The following is a 14,716-nucleotide window of genomic DNA, read 5'->3' on the forward strand; positions in this document are numbered from 1 at the left end:
GCTCTAGGCAGCAAGCCGTCAATCGCCCCAACGCCGCTTCTGGTCTGGTCTCGTCTGGAGTCTGTGGAGGCAGGCCCTCAATGCCCCTGTCACCCGTCTGATGAAGCACCTTCCAGATGGCCTTGATCATTCTGCAGGCTCGGCTGCCCGTTTCCCTCCTGTTTCCTCTGAAGTGCGCTGTCTGGTTATTGAACCAACATCTCTCGGCAATTTTTCTGTTTATCTTTCCTGCCTCTCTGCAAAGACTTCTTGTGTGATTTTTTTCTTTCGAATTTTGTTTGCACTGTAAATCTTCATCGTTCCTCTATTGAGAAAGTTTTGATTTACTTTTGTCATCTTCCCTCTTTTCCTTGAAGGTTGTTGTTTGTCATCAACAGGAAAACCACCTAAATTCACCTACAACTTTGCCACACAGCACTGTAAATCACCCCTGTTACCTGGCAAGCCTGGCTGGTCTGGTCCTAATCGTCTTACCAACCGTTTGTACCGAATCCACTTTCGCTCACGCGCCCTCACGTCACCACCTTACTCAACCCTGAGCCCATTCATCGCCGCCCTCCGGCCCAAACAACCCCACCCTCCCCGAAAGGCTGCTACGGAACACGCTTCCATGTCATATTCCTGAAACCAAGAAATATAACAAAAAACCACCATCCCCGACATACATCTCTCTTTCCCTCCCTCCCATCTTCTGCGCTCGTCAGCCTTCCCGACGAGCCGCCCCCACCGTACTTCACCATTCCTCCAACAACTAGAAAGCGGAAGGCTGCCGAGCCGTCGACCTCGTCCGCCCCGAACAAGAGGATCTCAGCTGCAGCATCAGTGACTCGGCCACCAGCACCCCCGACCCCAAACACGATGGACTCTGAAGACGAGTTCATGTCGGCCATTTCCAGCGGTGATGAAGACGTCATGAGTGACAATGAAGACATGTCGGGGGCAGAAGGTGAGCTGCATTCTGGCTTCCGCTATTGTTGCTTTATTTTTCTTTTTTTTTTATTCTTGGGTTCCCTGAGTGCCTTCCCCAGGTCATCTTGAGTTGTCGCTCTAACAAACTATTTCCCATCCAGATTTCGACTCCGAACTCGATGCAGACCTCGACGTTGACCTCGCCAAAGATCCCCCGAAGCGAAAAGCCGCACACGACATCACATTCAGCGTCTACAATCCTGACGACCTGAGGAAACAGCAGGATGACTTAATCGACGAGGTTAACATGATTTTGGAGATGCGGAAGGAGGATGCAGCCATCCTGTTGAGGCACTTTGGGTGGAACAGGGAGAGGCTAATCGAGGAGTACATGGACAACCGAAAGAAAGTCTTGGAAGTCGCCGGCCTGGGGCCTAATGTTGGAGGTGGTCCGCAACTACAAGTCATCCCTGGTTTCTGCTGCGAGATTTGCTGCGAGGACGAAGAGGGGCTACAATCATTCGCCATGAAATGCGGCCATCGATACTGCGTGGACTGCTACCGCCAATATCTGACCCAAAAGATTAGGGAAGAGGGGGAAGCGGCGCGTATCCAGTGCCCCAGTGAAGGCTGCCACCGCATTATCGACGCCAAATCGCTCGACCTTCTGGTCACGCCAGAACTCAAAGAGCGGTACCACGTTTTGCTACAGCGGACATATGTCGAGGACAAGGATACACTTAAATGGTGTCCCGGGCCCGACTGCCAAAACGCTATCGATTGCTCTATCAAAAAGAAGGATCTCCACCGTGTCGTTCCGACGGTTACTTGCAACTGCAAGATGCGCTTCTGCTTCGGATGCACCCTCAACGACCACCAGCCGGCGCCATGCGAGTTGGTCAAGATGTGGCTGAAGAAATGCGCCGATGACTCGGAGACGGCCAATTGGATCAGTGCAAACACCAAGGAGTGCCCCAAGTGCAACTCCACCATAGAGAAGAACGGCGGCTGCAACCACATGACGTGCAGGAAATGTAGGCACGAATTCTGCTGGATGTGCATGGGCATCTGGTCTGAGCACGGCACGAGCTGGTACAACTGCAACCGTTTCGAGGAGAAAAGTGGAACGGATGCCAGGGACGCCCAGGCCAAGTCGAGGCTGTCCCTTGAGCGTTACCTTCACTACTACAATCGATACGCAAACCACGAACAGTCTGCGCGGCTCGACAAGGATATCTACCACAAGACGGAAAAGAAGATGACCATGTTGCAGACGGCCTCGGGCATGTCTTGGATCGAGGTTCAGTACCTTGAGGCTGCGTCACAGGCACTGCAAACGTGCCGTCAGACTCTTAAGTGGACTTATGCCTTTGCATTTTACCTGTCACGCAATCATCTTACGACAATTTTTGAGGACAATCAGAAGGACCTTGAAATGGCGGTCGAAGCTTTGTCGGAGATGTTCGAAAAGCCCGTAGCGGAATTGGCCGATTCCAAGCAAAAGGTCGAGATAATGGACAAGACCGCTTACTGCAACCGACGCCGCGTTATCCTTCTCGAGGATACAGCCGAGAACCTAGCAAATGGTAAGAGCACCACACTGGAAATATCTTCCTTCAGCCCTGCTAACATATTTGTGACCAATCATAAGGCCAATGGACCTTTAATGTAGACATTGGGTCATCTGCCAGTGCTGGCCGGCGCTAGCTGCATCTGGTTGCGATATGAATGAAGTGGTTCGAGAGTTCGGACTGCTTAGCATCATTGACCACCGAGGATTCGAACCACCTGTTACATCGAAGCTCTTCCATGTTGATTACAAGCTTATATTCATTCTACGATAAATCGCAGTTGGACATAACTTGGCGGCTTTCATACCACGGTGAAAGAGTAGTTGAGGACGCAGAGTATAGAAGCACCGGTCTTGGTGAAGGTCAGAGCGGGATGCATTGTCTTTTTTGAAATTGCGGTAACTTTCCACTCATCTTTTATAGTTCTACTTTTGCTGCTTGGAGTTTGGTGGGGTTCATGGTACAGATCTTCCATTTTGATCTTGGTTTTTCCATCCTTTTTCTTTTCACTCTATCATGGTATATTCTGCAGTGCTCTCGTCTCGCTGCCCACCACCTAGATATCTACTGCATCTGTCACTGGACTTGCAGAGGAACGGGGATGAGGAATCAGTGAGGACGTCATTGTCGCTTTTGCACGCTGTTCATTTTACTTTTTGAGCGTTCACGCATTTTCTATACACGGTGGTGTTCAATCGTGTTTCGCAGCAAGAGACATTAAAAACCGGCACGTCCAATGCACAGTGGCTTATGCATAAGGAGAAGCGAGTCTGTCTGTCTGCCTTCGTTCTGAATGTGAACATTCAAAGTCCGACGTCGGGAAGTCGGGGAATACAAGCCCCACACATGGACTTGTGGGGCACCGTTGACGACATTTCGTCGGAACGCATGTTTGGCTGATGCTGCTGCTGCTGATGCTGCTAATGCTGCTGCTGCGGCATGCGTCAAAAGTTCAAATTAGTCCTCAGGCGATCAATTGTAGTGACCAAAGGAATGATTTAAGAATTACTCAACGAGGATAGACACCTATTTATTCCTTTAGAGGCTGCCGTGGAAATTTACTACTTATATTCCGAAGCACAGCAGTCCTGCGCATTGAATGCCTCCTATCTCCAAAACAATTATCCGCCAGCGGGAGTTCTTTGCGCCCAGTAGCGTGGGCTTGCGGGTACTCAACCGTTCGCTGGCCGAAACATTCACCCGAGCCCTGCGAAATGCGGAGTCTCCGCACCTGGCAACCCCCTTCAGGTCCCAGTTTTGATCATGTCGGCCATTCGCGGCTTGAGTTCTCCACGTCCCGCTTCGGCTTTGGACTCCGGCTTTGTGCATCCTGGGGAGACTTTTCCGCTCCATGACGACCGCTACGAGGAATTGTAAAACCTCTGTTGTAAAATTTGTGTAACTCCTTTCTTGTCACGATACACCCCAGCCTTCATTTTCAGTAGCCTTTTTTTTTTCTTTTTATCCTGATACCCCATATTTTCTGGCTTGACCTGTAGCTTCTGGTTCCCGCGCTTGCGCCTACCCCCCAACCCCATATCGTCTTTCTCTCTGCCGCCAAGATGCCGTCCGCCGCCATGTGCATGAGGATCCTGAGGGCGCACTCCAAGTATGGATCGAATGTAAGCCTTCCTCTCTGGAACTATAATCATCTAAAATACACGACAATCTCACTGCCAGTAACGATAGCGAGCTAACAATTGATTGTCATTCTTCAGCATGCCGCCCTCCTCGCCCGTTCCTTTTCAGTCACCACAAGGCGGTCCAGGATCGACAAGGTAGTCCCGTCGGCCGCTGAGGCGCTCAAGGACATGGAGTCGAACAAGATTGTGCTCTGCGGTGGTTTCGGCCTGTCGGGAGTGCCGGATACGCTGATCGACGAGGTGGTTAAGAAGCCGGAAGTCAAGGGCCTCACGGCGGTCTCCAACAACGCCGGCACCGATTCGAGCGGCCTCGGCAAGCTTCTCAAGACGGGTCAGGTCAGCAAGATGATTGCCTCTTACATTGGCGAAAACAAGACGCTCGAGGGCATGTACCTGACGGGCAAGGTCCAGCTCGAGCTGACCCCCCAGGGTACCCTGGCAGAGCGCTGCTCTGCCGGCGGCCGAGGCATCCCAGCCTTCTACACGCCCGCTGGCCTAGCGACTGTTGTGCAGACGGGTGAGCTTCCTCTGCGCAACAACCCCGACGGCACCCCCGCCGAGTTCTCTAAGCCCAAGGACGTCAAGGTGTTCAACGGCAAGCCGTACCTGCTTGAGGACAGCATCGCTGGCGACTACGCCTTTGTCAAGGCCTGGAAGGCCGACAGGCTTGGCAACTGCCAGTTCCGCCTGTCTGCGCAAAACTTCAACGGGGCCATGGGCCGCAACGCCAAGATGACCATCGTCGAGGCCGAGCACATCGTCGAGCCGGGCGAGATCCCGCCCGAGGCGGTGCACCTGCCCGGCATCTACGTCAAGCGCGTGGTGCAGAGCACTGCAGAGAAGAAGATTGAGAAGTACACTTGGTCCAAGGACGAGTCCGACCCGGACGCGGCCGACAAGGCCACCACGGCCAAGGCGGCGCTGGGCACTGGTGACTCGGCCGCCAAGCGTGAGCGCATCGTGCGCCGCGCGGCCAAGGAGTTCAAGAACGGCATGTACGCCAACCTGGGTATCGGCATGCCCATGCTGGCCCCTTCGTTCGTCGCCGACGACGTCACCGTCCAGCTGCAGAGCGAGAACGGCATCCTGGGCCTGGGCCCCTACCCGCGCAAGGGGGAGGAGGACCCCGACCTGATCAACGCCGGCAAGGAGACGGTGACGCTCAAGCCGGGCGCGGCCGTCTTTGGCAGCGAGGAGAGCTTCGGCATGATCCGGTCCGGACGCATCAACCTCACCATCCTCGGCGCCATGCAGGTCAGCGCTGGCGGCGACCTGGCCAACTGGATGCTTCCCGGCAAGGTCAAGGGCTTCGGCGGCGCCATGGATCTGGTCAGCAACCCCAGCAAGACAAAGGTCGTCATCACCATGGAGCACACGGATCGCAAGGGCAACCCCAAGATTATGAGCCAGTGCGCGTTCCCGCTGACTGGCAAGTCGTGTGTGTCGAGGATTATTACTGAGCTGGTGAGTTTTTATTTTTGCTTCCTTATTGTTTCAATCACGCATAAAGGACAACATGCTAACAGAATCACGAACAGGGTGTATTTGACGTTGACTTTGCCACCGGCCTCACCCTGGTCGAGATTGCCGACGGCGTCACCGTCGACGAGGTCAAGAGCAAGACCGGTGCGCCCTTCAAGGTTGCAGAGGACCTGAAGCCCATGTTGTAAATGCGGCTAGTACTGCGAGGGGAGGATATGTGGTGATTTGGTATGGTCACGCGGTGGGCGGAACTATTGATCTGGGTGTGTTGGATTCAAGCGTTTGCTTGGTTCTGTAGACGTAAAGTATATACGGGGTGATTGCACATATTAGGCGTCTGTTGCATCTATTTATAATTTTTACAGGTCACTCGTGCACTTTTCCCCTTAAACTATCAAGGTGTGACTGTATAGCTTTGAGAGAGAGAAAGCGCCAATCTAGAAGACAGTCAAGCCAACAACAATCAAGGTCATTGACGCATGTTGCTACAGCGCAGTCCACTCACCTGCAAAAATGAAAACCTCCTACACTTGTAGAAGTGCACCGGGGCAAAATGATAAAAATCTAGTTTCACGAAACCTCTAAAGGAACGAGTCCCTAGGAAACGAGCCCCTAGGAGCGAGAAATCTTGGTAAGCGTGTTTGTGTGGTCGCGCTTCCCCCAGATGGCAAAGTACCACATGACGGCGTCAACAATCTTGCGGCCGCCGTGGTGGACTTCCATCTTGTAGTCGAGATGTGCCTGCGCCAGTTCGCACTGGTAGCAGCGCGCCACGGACCTGTCCAGCGTTTTGTTAGGCTTGACATCTGGCCACTGGGCCTTGATGGCTGAGGCGGGCGGCGGTGTGGCCAGGGCATGACCGCAGTTTGGGCATTCGGACGGGCTCATCTTTAGTGTGTTTTAGGGGGGGTTTTTTGGTGATGATATATGTGGTTTTGAGTTTGTGCTGGATTTTTATAAATGTCTGTCGATGCAGGGTTGACATTATTCCCTGTATTCTTGTTGCGACGTCTGAGGTGTATTTATGACAATTGGAGTCCAGTTAGGTTGAATGGTTCCATGTCTTTGTTTCTGTCGGCTCAGTCGACCATTGCGGAGCGACAAAGCACCACATACACGGAGACGAGTGGGAGAACAAAGCCGCCAATTGTGATGTCAATAATGGCAAGTTCTTTCACATAGAAAGAAGCGTTTACGACCTTGGAAGAGCATGTTTGAGAAGAACAATGGTCTGGCCGTGAGTGTAGCCTCCCACTGTCATCCTACCACTGGCGAAGCATCAAGAGGATCACAATATCACAAGGTGTTGAAATGTATCGATCAAAAAATTTCTCTGGTGTCCAAGGCGAGCTCCTGCGTACAGGAACCGGCTAGAGCGACCCAGAGGGTAAGATCTCGAAATTTTAAAGCGTTCCTCTGTCCTCCAATTTCCCCTCCAAGACCTGCCACGGAGATAGTGCAAAAGCCAGAGTGAATATGAAGGAGTCTTCAGTTGAGGGAGAAAAGAGAGGAAGAGTGCGAACGCAGTTCGTGCGCGTCAGGATTTTCTTTTGAAGGGTCGCTGGGGGCGCGGGTCCAGTGATTTGGTAAGCAAAGGAGTCCACTTTCCAAGAACTTTTTCGAGTCAGGGTTAGGGGTGACCTGCAGGCACCTGCCGTGTCAAAGCTCCATTTAATAACCCCCCGCCCCGTGGGTGGATGCCCCGCCAGGGAAGGTCGGCAGCTACGGTACATGGCCTAACTAATTACGTACAGGTACCTAGACTATCGTTGCAGTCTACCCCTCCATCGGGCGTCTAATCCATCGCGGTCCTCCCGGGTTACTGCGCTGTCCCTCATTTTGTAAGTGTTCGACCGACTCCTTTTGTCACCTAAATTTCAAGTCTAGACGATGAACCATTGGACAGTCATGGTGAATCAGACAGCGGCCCACTCCGAAGCTTTAGTCGGTTGCTGGCCGGCGGGGCGCCTGGCAAAGGAGAAGGAGGGGTCCATTGGTTACAGTTCCATGCTTTCGTGTCGTCGTTGCTTTGCAGTACAGTACAATTCTAGCGTGTCGTTTTGGTGTCTTGCCTTTGGCCCGGGGCGTCATATGACACATGTGTCTTCCATTAAATTGTATTTCTTGCATTGTCCACTCTCGTCAAGAAAACATCTTGTTGTACATGCAAGTTCTAAACACATACCTTGGCTACTAATTTTCACCAGTTCCTATCTCTATACATACTTCTCCCGTGTCTAGTAGCACTAGACTAGACGCCCTGCCATCATCATAACGACTTATCCGCGCCCTTAGTTCGCAAGCTCTCCCTCCCCCTTTACTACCTATCTGCTTACCTACCCCACCCCCGCCCGCATTCCCCCCGAGTACTCGCGTCGCGTGTTACTCGACCAAGTCCATCAACTACCGCAAACATGTCTGGAAGACCGGGAGGCAACTCGCGCGGCCGTGGCGGCAAATTTAAGAAGTTCACGCGTGGAGGTAAAGCCGCCCTTCCACCCTCTCACCCAACCTACGGTGCCTTGAGTGTTCCGCGGGTGTCTGCGCGGCGCAACTTAGCTGACCCCTTTCCCCAAAAACCCAACTCCCTACAAAACAGGCGGCAGACACTTTTCTCGAGACCTCCAACCCATAGATAACGAAGACTACAAGAAGGAAGAGGAGGACTCTGAAGAGGACTCGGAGGAAGGGAGCTCCGAAGAGGAACAGGAGCGGAAGCCCAGGCCACCCAAGAAGAGCCGCGAGCAGCTGAAGGCAGAGAAGAAGGCCGCCAAGGCAGCTGCGGCGGCCAAGGCAAAGGCCCCGCCCAAGCCCCAGCCCGGTGATATGCCTCCGAGCGAGTCTTCGGAGGAGGAAGACGATGAGGAGGAGAGCGAGGAGGAGTCTTCTGAGGATGAGGCCAAGGCGAAGCAGGCTGCTGCCGCTGCCGCCGCCAAGAAGGCAAGCGCGCCTGTCAAGAAGTAGATACCTTTGATACGCCTTGACGGATGCGTATGCTGTCTGGGCTTGTAAAAGCTGGGTGAGAACAGTCGCCCACAGAACGTTGGACGTTGTAGCCACAGGGCAGATGCTTGTTGTTGGAGGTGGCCTTTGTGTATATGGGCCTCGGCCACTCGATGTAAACACGACTTGAATACCAATTGCTCTCCGCCCATCTAGGTCCCATTAAGATTACGGTGATGTGATGTGCCGTGGCAATGCTGCTAATGCGCGTTGTTGTACATGATGAGGAATGGTAAAAGCACTGGGAAATTCGTCTTCCATCACATCCCCGCCAGGCTATCGCTTCCCACTGATTCTCTCCATAGCTCGTCAAAGTTAATTCCCTCATCTTGGAAGAGATCTCGGATCTTCTGCGCAACAGCAACCTGCTTTTCCTCTGTCATGCCGCCGGGCTGTGTGGCCTCGAACTGGACAGTCTCGATCCAGCGGAAGAAGAGATCCTCTTTTCCAAGACCGACCAGAGCCTCGCGGAAGGCAAAGACCTGCCGCCTTCTCTCATCTTCCTTGCTGCCACCACTGACACCACTGCCAGTGTCGAGAACCAGCCAGCCGTGCTCCTTGTGATGCAGCAACACGACGAGGCGAAACTCATCCAGCGCCAGCGCCTTGGCGTCCACGAGCTTATGCGCGTACACCATGGCGGCCCAGTCGAGGTCCCAGTCGCCGTTCATGGTGAGATAGCCCGTCTTGTCGTTGAGCAGCACGGGCGACGTGGCGTTGCGGACATACGTGGCGAGCTGGCTGCGCGGCGCCTGGTCCGTCAGCACGTCCCTGCCCGCCAGCTGGCGGTCCCACTCGCGGCTGCGCCGGACGTAGACCTCCTTGTCCCGGAAGCCGACCTGCCAGCGCCAGAGGCAGGGGTTGCCGTGGGTGCGGCCCAGGCAGAACTCGACGGGCCAGGGCCAGACAAAGATTAGCAGGACCAGGTCTAGAAAGAGGGTGAAGCCGCGGCGGAAAATGATCCAGGACAGGGCGGTCCACGACAGGGCGGCTGTGTCGAGAGAGATGCCCGTCACGTGGTTGCCGGCAGCGGCGAGGGCGAGCTGCTTGTAGTAGGGGGCGATGTAGCGCAGGCGGAGGACGAATAGTGAAAAGACGGCCAGGTTCAGAGCAACGGGCACCAGGAATATCTTGCGCTTGAATGCGGGTAGTTTGGAGTCCACGTGGGCCACGTAGACATGCTCCGGGTCAAGTATTTCGACAAAGGAAGAAAGGCTGTCTGGGATCTTGCGGTAAGGTTTTGGGATGGATCCTGCAGCGGTTGCCTTTTTGGATACAGAGCCTTTGCCCTTGGACGTGCGAGATGAGGGTGCCATTTTCGGGCCTTGTGTCGAGTGAAGACGACGGGTTGTTGTCTCAATCGATCTCTGAGAATCGTTTTCGAGGGTTGGCAGCGACGCGCCTGCTGCCCGGCCCTACTTGAGCTTTTTGTTCAAGGTAGGGATGGGTTTGTCACACAGTATTACAATTGGGACTGCCAGCAATGCACTCTCAACAGATTGATCGCGCAAAGTAACGATATCCAGATACAGCTGTTTCGAATTCAATATTATCGAGACTCTTGCAGCTCAACGAGCAGTACAAAAGAGCAAGGGTATATACAGCAGATCTTTATTATGCATCTCAAAAGGTATTCAGCTTGTGCCGGTCGCCGCCAGCTCAAGCTCCGTTGTCGATCGCACACTGTACGGCCCTCAAGGTCAAGTGGGTCCCATGCAGTGCCAATCAATCCAATCCCTACCGTCAAGCTCCTAAGTAGCTTTCAGAATTTTGGCGACGCCTTCTCCAACTTAAGTTCGCATATTTAAGTAACCAAAACCAACGCCCCCTGGGAGGAATTAGTGTGTTGGCTGCAGAGAGTCTGTCCTTGGACGCGCTCTCGATTCAATGGTCTAGTCGACGAGGATGATAAGACAAAGAATAAGCAGCGTGAGTAGAACTAATTACACTCTGTTCCTGTTCAAGATTTTTTGCATCATCGAAAAAGGCTAACAGGGGTATCTTTCAGCGACAAAGGAATTTGTTCGTCTGCGCTTTCTGTCGGACCGCCTGCAGACCTAACCAACGACCGTTACAACATCCGAGTCTTCCACGCTGGTATTCTTCCGCTGGCCAGCCACAGTTACAGCATGGAATCAACCGCAACACAGCCGTAAGCCGGTCAGGACCTACCAGGGCACCTACGGCGCGCGTAAACACCAGGGCATTCGAAGAGGACGATGACGATGACGACCTACTTCCTCACGAGTTAGCTGCCCGCGCCCGTGAAACCGCCCATCCACCTCCACCCCCTCCGCCTGCGTCTGAGCCTGAGCCGGCCCCTTCAGAGATTCCTTCACAGACACATCCTGCGGCGGAGAACCAGGATGCCAGCGTCATTCCCCCACCGAATCAGGTCCCCGAACCCAGCAAGTCTAAACCTTTAGATCAGCCCAGAAAGCCATTCGTCCCGCCTCGCCGGAAAAACTTCAAAGTCGACGAAGACGATGATCTGTTGGATGACTTGTTACCGCATGAGAAAGCAGCGCAGAAACATGTCACCATCCAGGAGGACAAACAGAAACGTTTGCTCCTTGAGGAGAACGACGACGATTTCTTGACGCCGGAAGAGGTTACCGCTCGTGCTCGCTCATATAGGACGCCTAAGCCCCCAGGGCAAGCCTCTCCGGGTTTTACCATCAGGCGCATAGGGTATGGTGCCCCAGGCGGTCACAACAACGTCCCGCCCCCTCCTTTGCGAGGAGTGGCAGGTCCTGGGAAATCATCTACTCCTACGGGATCCAGTACAACGGACAACGCCAGTGAAGAGAGCTCCCGTCCACCTTGGGCTCAGCTATCGAGAAGGCCTTTTCAAGAACCTTCCGGCGCGTACATGAGGCCCGAGCCAACCCACAGTCTTGAGGACGTTAGCGATGTCTCTCAAAATGTATGGGCGCCATCAGTTAACATGTCAAGAAAATCACTCCCCTCTCCCCTTTCAAGGTCTATGCCTCGTGTCAGAAAAGACATCGGCAGGGGCCCATCCTCATCTTTGCGACGAGACCAAGAGGGACAAGTGGGTGCATCTGCTTTCACTAAGACTCCACCGGAAAACAAGATTTCAGCACAGCCCACACAAAAGGCAAACGGCAGTTTGAGCCAAGACGCTGGCGATGGCGACTTTTTTGCTCAATTTGAAGGGTTGAACGACAAGAAGGCTCGATCCAAAACGCCGACCAAAACGCAGCGGGGCGACGAACAAGAGTGGAATTGGATCAAAGATGTTGAAAAGAAGGCTGAAATCAATGCTCAAAGAGAAGAAGTCCTCGAAAAGCTGCAGGATATACCCAAATCTACGGAGCCCATGGCAACGTCTGATGCGGCTCCCGCACAGAACCCTCAATATCGCGAAGTCGCGGATAATAGGCGATCCAGGGGGAGGGATCGTGAAGTGCGAGATTTCTCAGAGAAGTCAAAACCGAAGCCAAGGTTCTCCAAGAACAACTATAGAGATGACGACGAAAGTTTCTCGGAAGAAGCCGAGGCAATGGCTCAGGCTCGTCGCAAACGCAAGGAGCAGAGGAGATTGCAACGGGAAATGGAGGAACTTGAAAAGCAGGAAGCAGCCGCCACCAAGAGCATCCTCGTGCCTGAATACATCACAGTGGCTGATTTGGGCCAGTCGTTGGGCTACAAGCCGGCGCCTTTCCTCAGCCAGTTGTTGAAGATGGGCTTCGAAGACATCACAGTTGAGAGTGTGATGGCGGGTGAGACGGCGGCATTGGTTGCTCAGGAATATGGCTTCGAGCCCATCTTGGACGTTGGCGAGCAAGTCGATCTCAAACCGCGGCCACCGCCAGCAGATCCATCAGCGCTAGCACCACGACCACCGATTGTCACCATCATGGGCCACGTCGATCATGGAAAGACCACTATGCTTGATTATCTTCGCAAGTCATCGGTAGCTGCAGGCGAGCACGGTGGCATCACACAGCACATTGGTGCCTTCTCGGTCAAGATGTCAACTGGCAAGGTCATCACGTTCCTGGACACGCCAGGTCACGCAGCCTTCTTAACTATGCGCCAACGCGGCGCCAACATCACCGACATGGTCATTCTTGTTGTTGCGGCCGACGACAGTGTTAAGCCGCAGACATTAGAGGCGTTGAAGCATGCTCGCGGAGCAAAGGTTCCTATCATCGTGGCCATAAACAAGGTTGACAAGGATGAGGCTCGGGTGGATCAGGTCAAATTGGACCTGGCAAACAATGGGGTCCAGCTCGAGGATTTTGGTGGCGATGTACAGGCTGTATGCGTCAGCGGAAAGACTGGTCTGGGCATGGCGGATCTGGAGGAGAACATTATCGCGCTCGCTGAGATGCTTGACATGCGAGCTGAGACGGACGGCATGGCTGAGGGCTGGATTCTCGAGTCGGCCATCAAGCCGCTGGGCAGGGCCGCGTCGATCCTCGTCAAGAGGGGTACGCTCCGCAAGGGTGACCTCATCGTCGCCGGGACCTCTTTCGCCAAGGTCCGGCTCATGCTCAACGAGGCTGGTCAAGAAGTCGATGAGGCGCCTCCGGGCACTCCCGTCGAGGTGTTTGGCTGGCGCGGCACGCCCTCGGCGGGTGACATGGTTCTCCAGGCGCCAGATGAGGACCGAGCCAGGGAAGCGACCCGGTACCGCGAGGAGATGGCGGCATGGCAAAAGACGGCCGAAGGTGTGGCGGCGCAGGAGAAGGCAGAGCGCGAGAAGGCTGAACGTGAAAGGGTAGAGGCGGAAATGAAGGAACTCATGGGAGAAGACGGTGAGGCCGAGGTCGAGGAAGCGCCTCCGGGTACCACCATGGTCAACTTTATCATCAAGGGCGACGTCATGGGCTCGGTCGAAGCCGTGTACGGTGCCGTGATGGAAATCGGCAACAACGAAGTGCGGCCGAGGGTACTGCGATCGGCGCCGGGCCAGGTGACTGAGTCGGACGTGGAGCACGCGGCAACAACGGGCAGCCACATCATCAGTTTCAACAACCCGATCCAGGGACACATTGAGCGGATGGCGGACCAAAAGGGCGTCCGTATCATGGACCACTCCATCATCTACCACCTGGTCGATGAGGTCAAGGCGGTGCTTTCGGAGAAGCTCCCGCCGTCCATCTCGTTCAAGGTCAACGGCGAGGCGGAGGTATTGCAGGTATTCCCGATCAACATCAAGGGGCGCAAGTACAAGAACATTGCTGGTTGCAGGGTGCGCAATGGTCTCATTGTCAGGAACAGCATGTACCGCGTCATTCGTGGGACTGAGGAGGTCTTTAATGGTGAGTCTTTGCCCTGTCTGCTACCTACGGCCAGGATCTACGACTGTTCTATTCTAAACTAACTTGTCTTCTTCTTCCAGGTAAACTTGAATCGCTCAAGCACGTCAAGAAAGATATTTCAGAGGCCAAGAAGAACTCGGAATGCGGTATCCAGTTTGATGGCTGGGATGAGATTCAAGTCGGCGACAAGATTCAAGCCTACGAGGAGGTCAAAGAGACCCGCTACCTGCCATAAAGACATTATGGCATAGTGTCTGAGAGAGACGTCCATTTGGGCACCCATGTATAACCCTCAATCGTGTATTTTATACATCTTTTTGTATGAATTTGTGAAAACGCCTGTAACTATAGATAACTCAAGAACGCATAGACGGCATTTGCATAGGCTGGCTCATGTGTTATTGTATAGATAGAGCGGAGCTTAGGTGCAAGATTTCGCTACGTATGAGGTGGACATCGACGTGTATTTCCTGTGAAAGAAATACCCTCAGTTTAATTTGGTTCAAATGCTAGTCTATAAGATTTAGAGATTCCGATGAAGGTACGATTTACATCGATGGATCTACCTACTAACTTTGCAACCCAAGACGCGCATATTCGCATTTCCTCTTGAATTCACGGTGGTATTCAGCTCTTTCCGACGAGATCCAAGAATGATAGCGATCTGCACATCAATACGGAGAAATTCAATCAAGCAATATATCATAAATGTACTCTGACGTAGTTGTTAGGTCCCCATCGTTATTCCAAAAACAGACACACGAATTGGTAACAAGACAGCAAGTGGTGGAATCAATAGTACCAAAATTGAATG

The 14,716-nt window shown here is 53.5% G+C and overlaps 6 protein-coding genes across 6 annotated transcripts; 4 read left to right on the top strand and 2 right to left on the bottom strand.

The window, feature by feature from the left end:
• The first annotated feature begins 211 nt into the window (after positions 1-211).
• Positions 212-3,564, top strand: MGG_00859 (ariadne-1). Its single transcript, XM_003718065.1, has 3 exons — positions 212-946; positions 1,071-2,495; positions 2,561-3,564. Exons 1-3 carry the CDS (start codon positions 859-861, stop codon positions 2,614-2,616), a joined length of 1,569 nt encoding a protein of 522 aa, XP_003718113.1. The 5' UTR covers positions 212-858; the 3' UTR covers positions 2,617-3,564.
• Positions 3,565-3,809: 245 nt separating this feature from the next.
• On the top strand, positions 3,810-6,002 carry MGG_11480 (succinyl-CoA:3-ketoacid-coenzyme A transferase subunit A). Its single transcript, XM_003718066.1, has 3 exons — positions 3,810-4,102; positions 4,199-5,587; positions 5,662-6,002. Exons 1-3 carry the CDS (start codon positions 4,043-4,045, stop codon positions 5,791-5,793), a joined length of 1,581 nt encoding a protein of 526 aa, XP_003718114.1. The 5' UTR covers positions 3,810-4,042; the 3' UTR covers positions 5,794-6,002.
• A 205-nt stretch (positions 6,003-6,207) lies between these two features.
• On the bottom strand, positions 6,208-7,093 carry MGG_17356 (uncharacterized protein). The gene has a single exon (XM_003718067.1). The coding sequence runs from the start codon at positions 6,491-6,493 to the stop codon at positions 6,218-6,220; it is 276 nt and encodes a 91-aa protein (XP_003718115.1). The 5' UTR covers positions 6,494-7,093; the 3' UTR covers positions 6,208-6,217.
• A 665-nt stretch (positions 7,094-7,758) lies between these two features.
• MGG_00857 (uncharacterized protein) lies at positions 7,759-10,236 on the bottom strand. Its single transcript, XM_003718068.1, has one exon. The coding sequence runs from the start codon at positions 9,922-9,924 to the stop codon at positions 8,869-8,871; it is 1,056 nt and encodes a 351-aa protein (XP_003718116.1). The 5' UTR covers positions 9,925-10,236; the 3' UTR covers positions 7,759-8,868.
• MGG_00858 (uncharacterized protein) lies at positions 8,020-8,569 on the top strand (the record flags this gene model as incomplete). Its single annotated transcript, XM_003718069.1, has 2 exons — positions 8,020-8,086; positions 8,205-8,569. 2 exons carry the CDS (start codon positions 8,020-8,022, stop codon positions 8,567-8,569), a joined length of 432 nt encoding a protein of 143 aa, XP_003718117.1.
• A 139-nt stretch (positions 10,237-10,375) lies between the features above and the next one.
• On the top strand, positions 10,376-14,492 carry MGG_11482 (translation initiation factor IF-2). The gene is made up of 3 exons (XM_003718070.1): positions 10,376-10,537; positions 10,617-13,902; positions 13,983-14,492. The coding sequence occupies exons 1-3, from the start codon at positions 10,514-10,516 to the stop codon at positions 14,135-14,137; spliced, it is 3,465 nt and encodes a 1,154-aa protein (XP_003718118.1). The 5' UTR covers positions 10,376-10,513; the 3' UTR covers positions 14,138-14,492.
• The last annotated feature ends 224 nt before the right edge of the window (positions 14,493-14,716 follow it).

The sequence above is a fragment of the Pyricularia oryzae genome, chromosome 5, assembly GCF_000002495.2.
Source record: "Pyricularia oryzae 70-15 chromosome 5, whole genome shotgun sequence".
Taxonomy (NCBI): domain Eukaryota; kingdom Fungi; phylum Ascomycota; class Sordariomycetes; order Magnaporthales; family Pyriculariaceae; genus Pyricularia; species Pyricularia oryzae.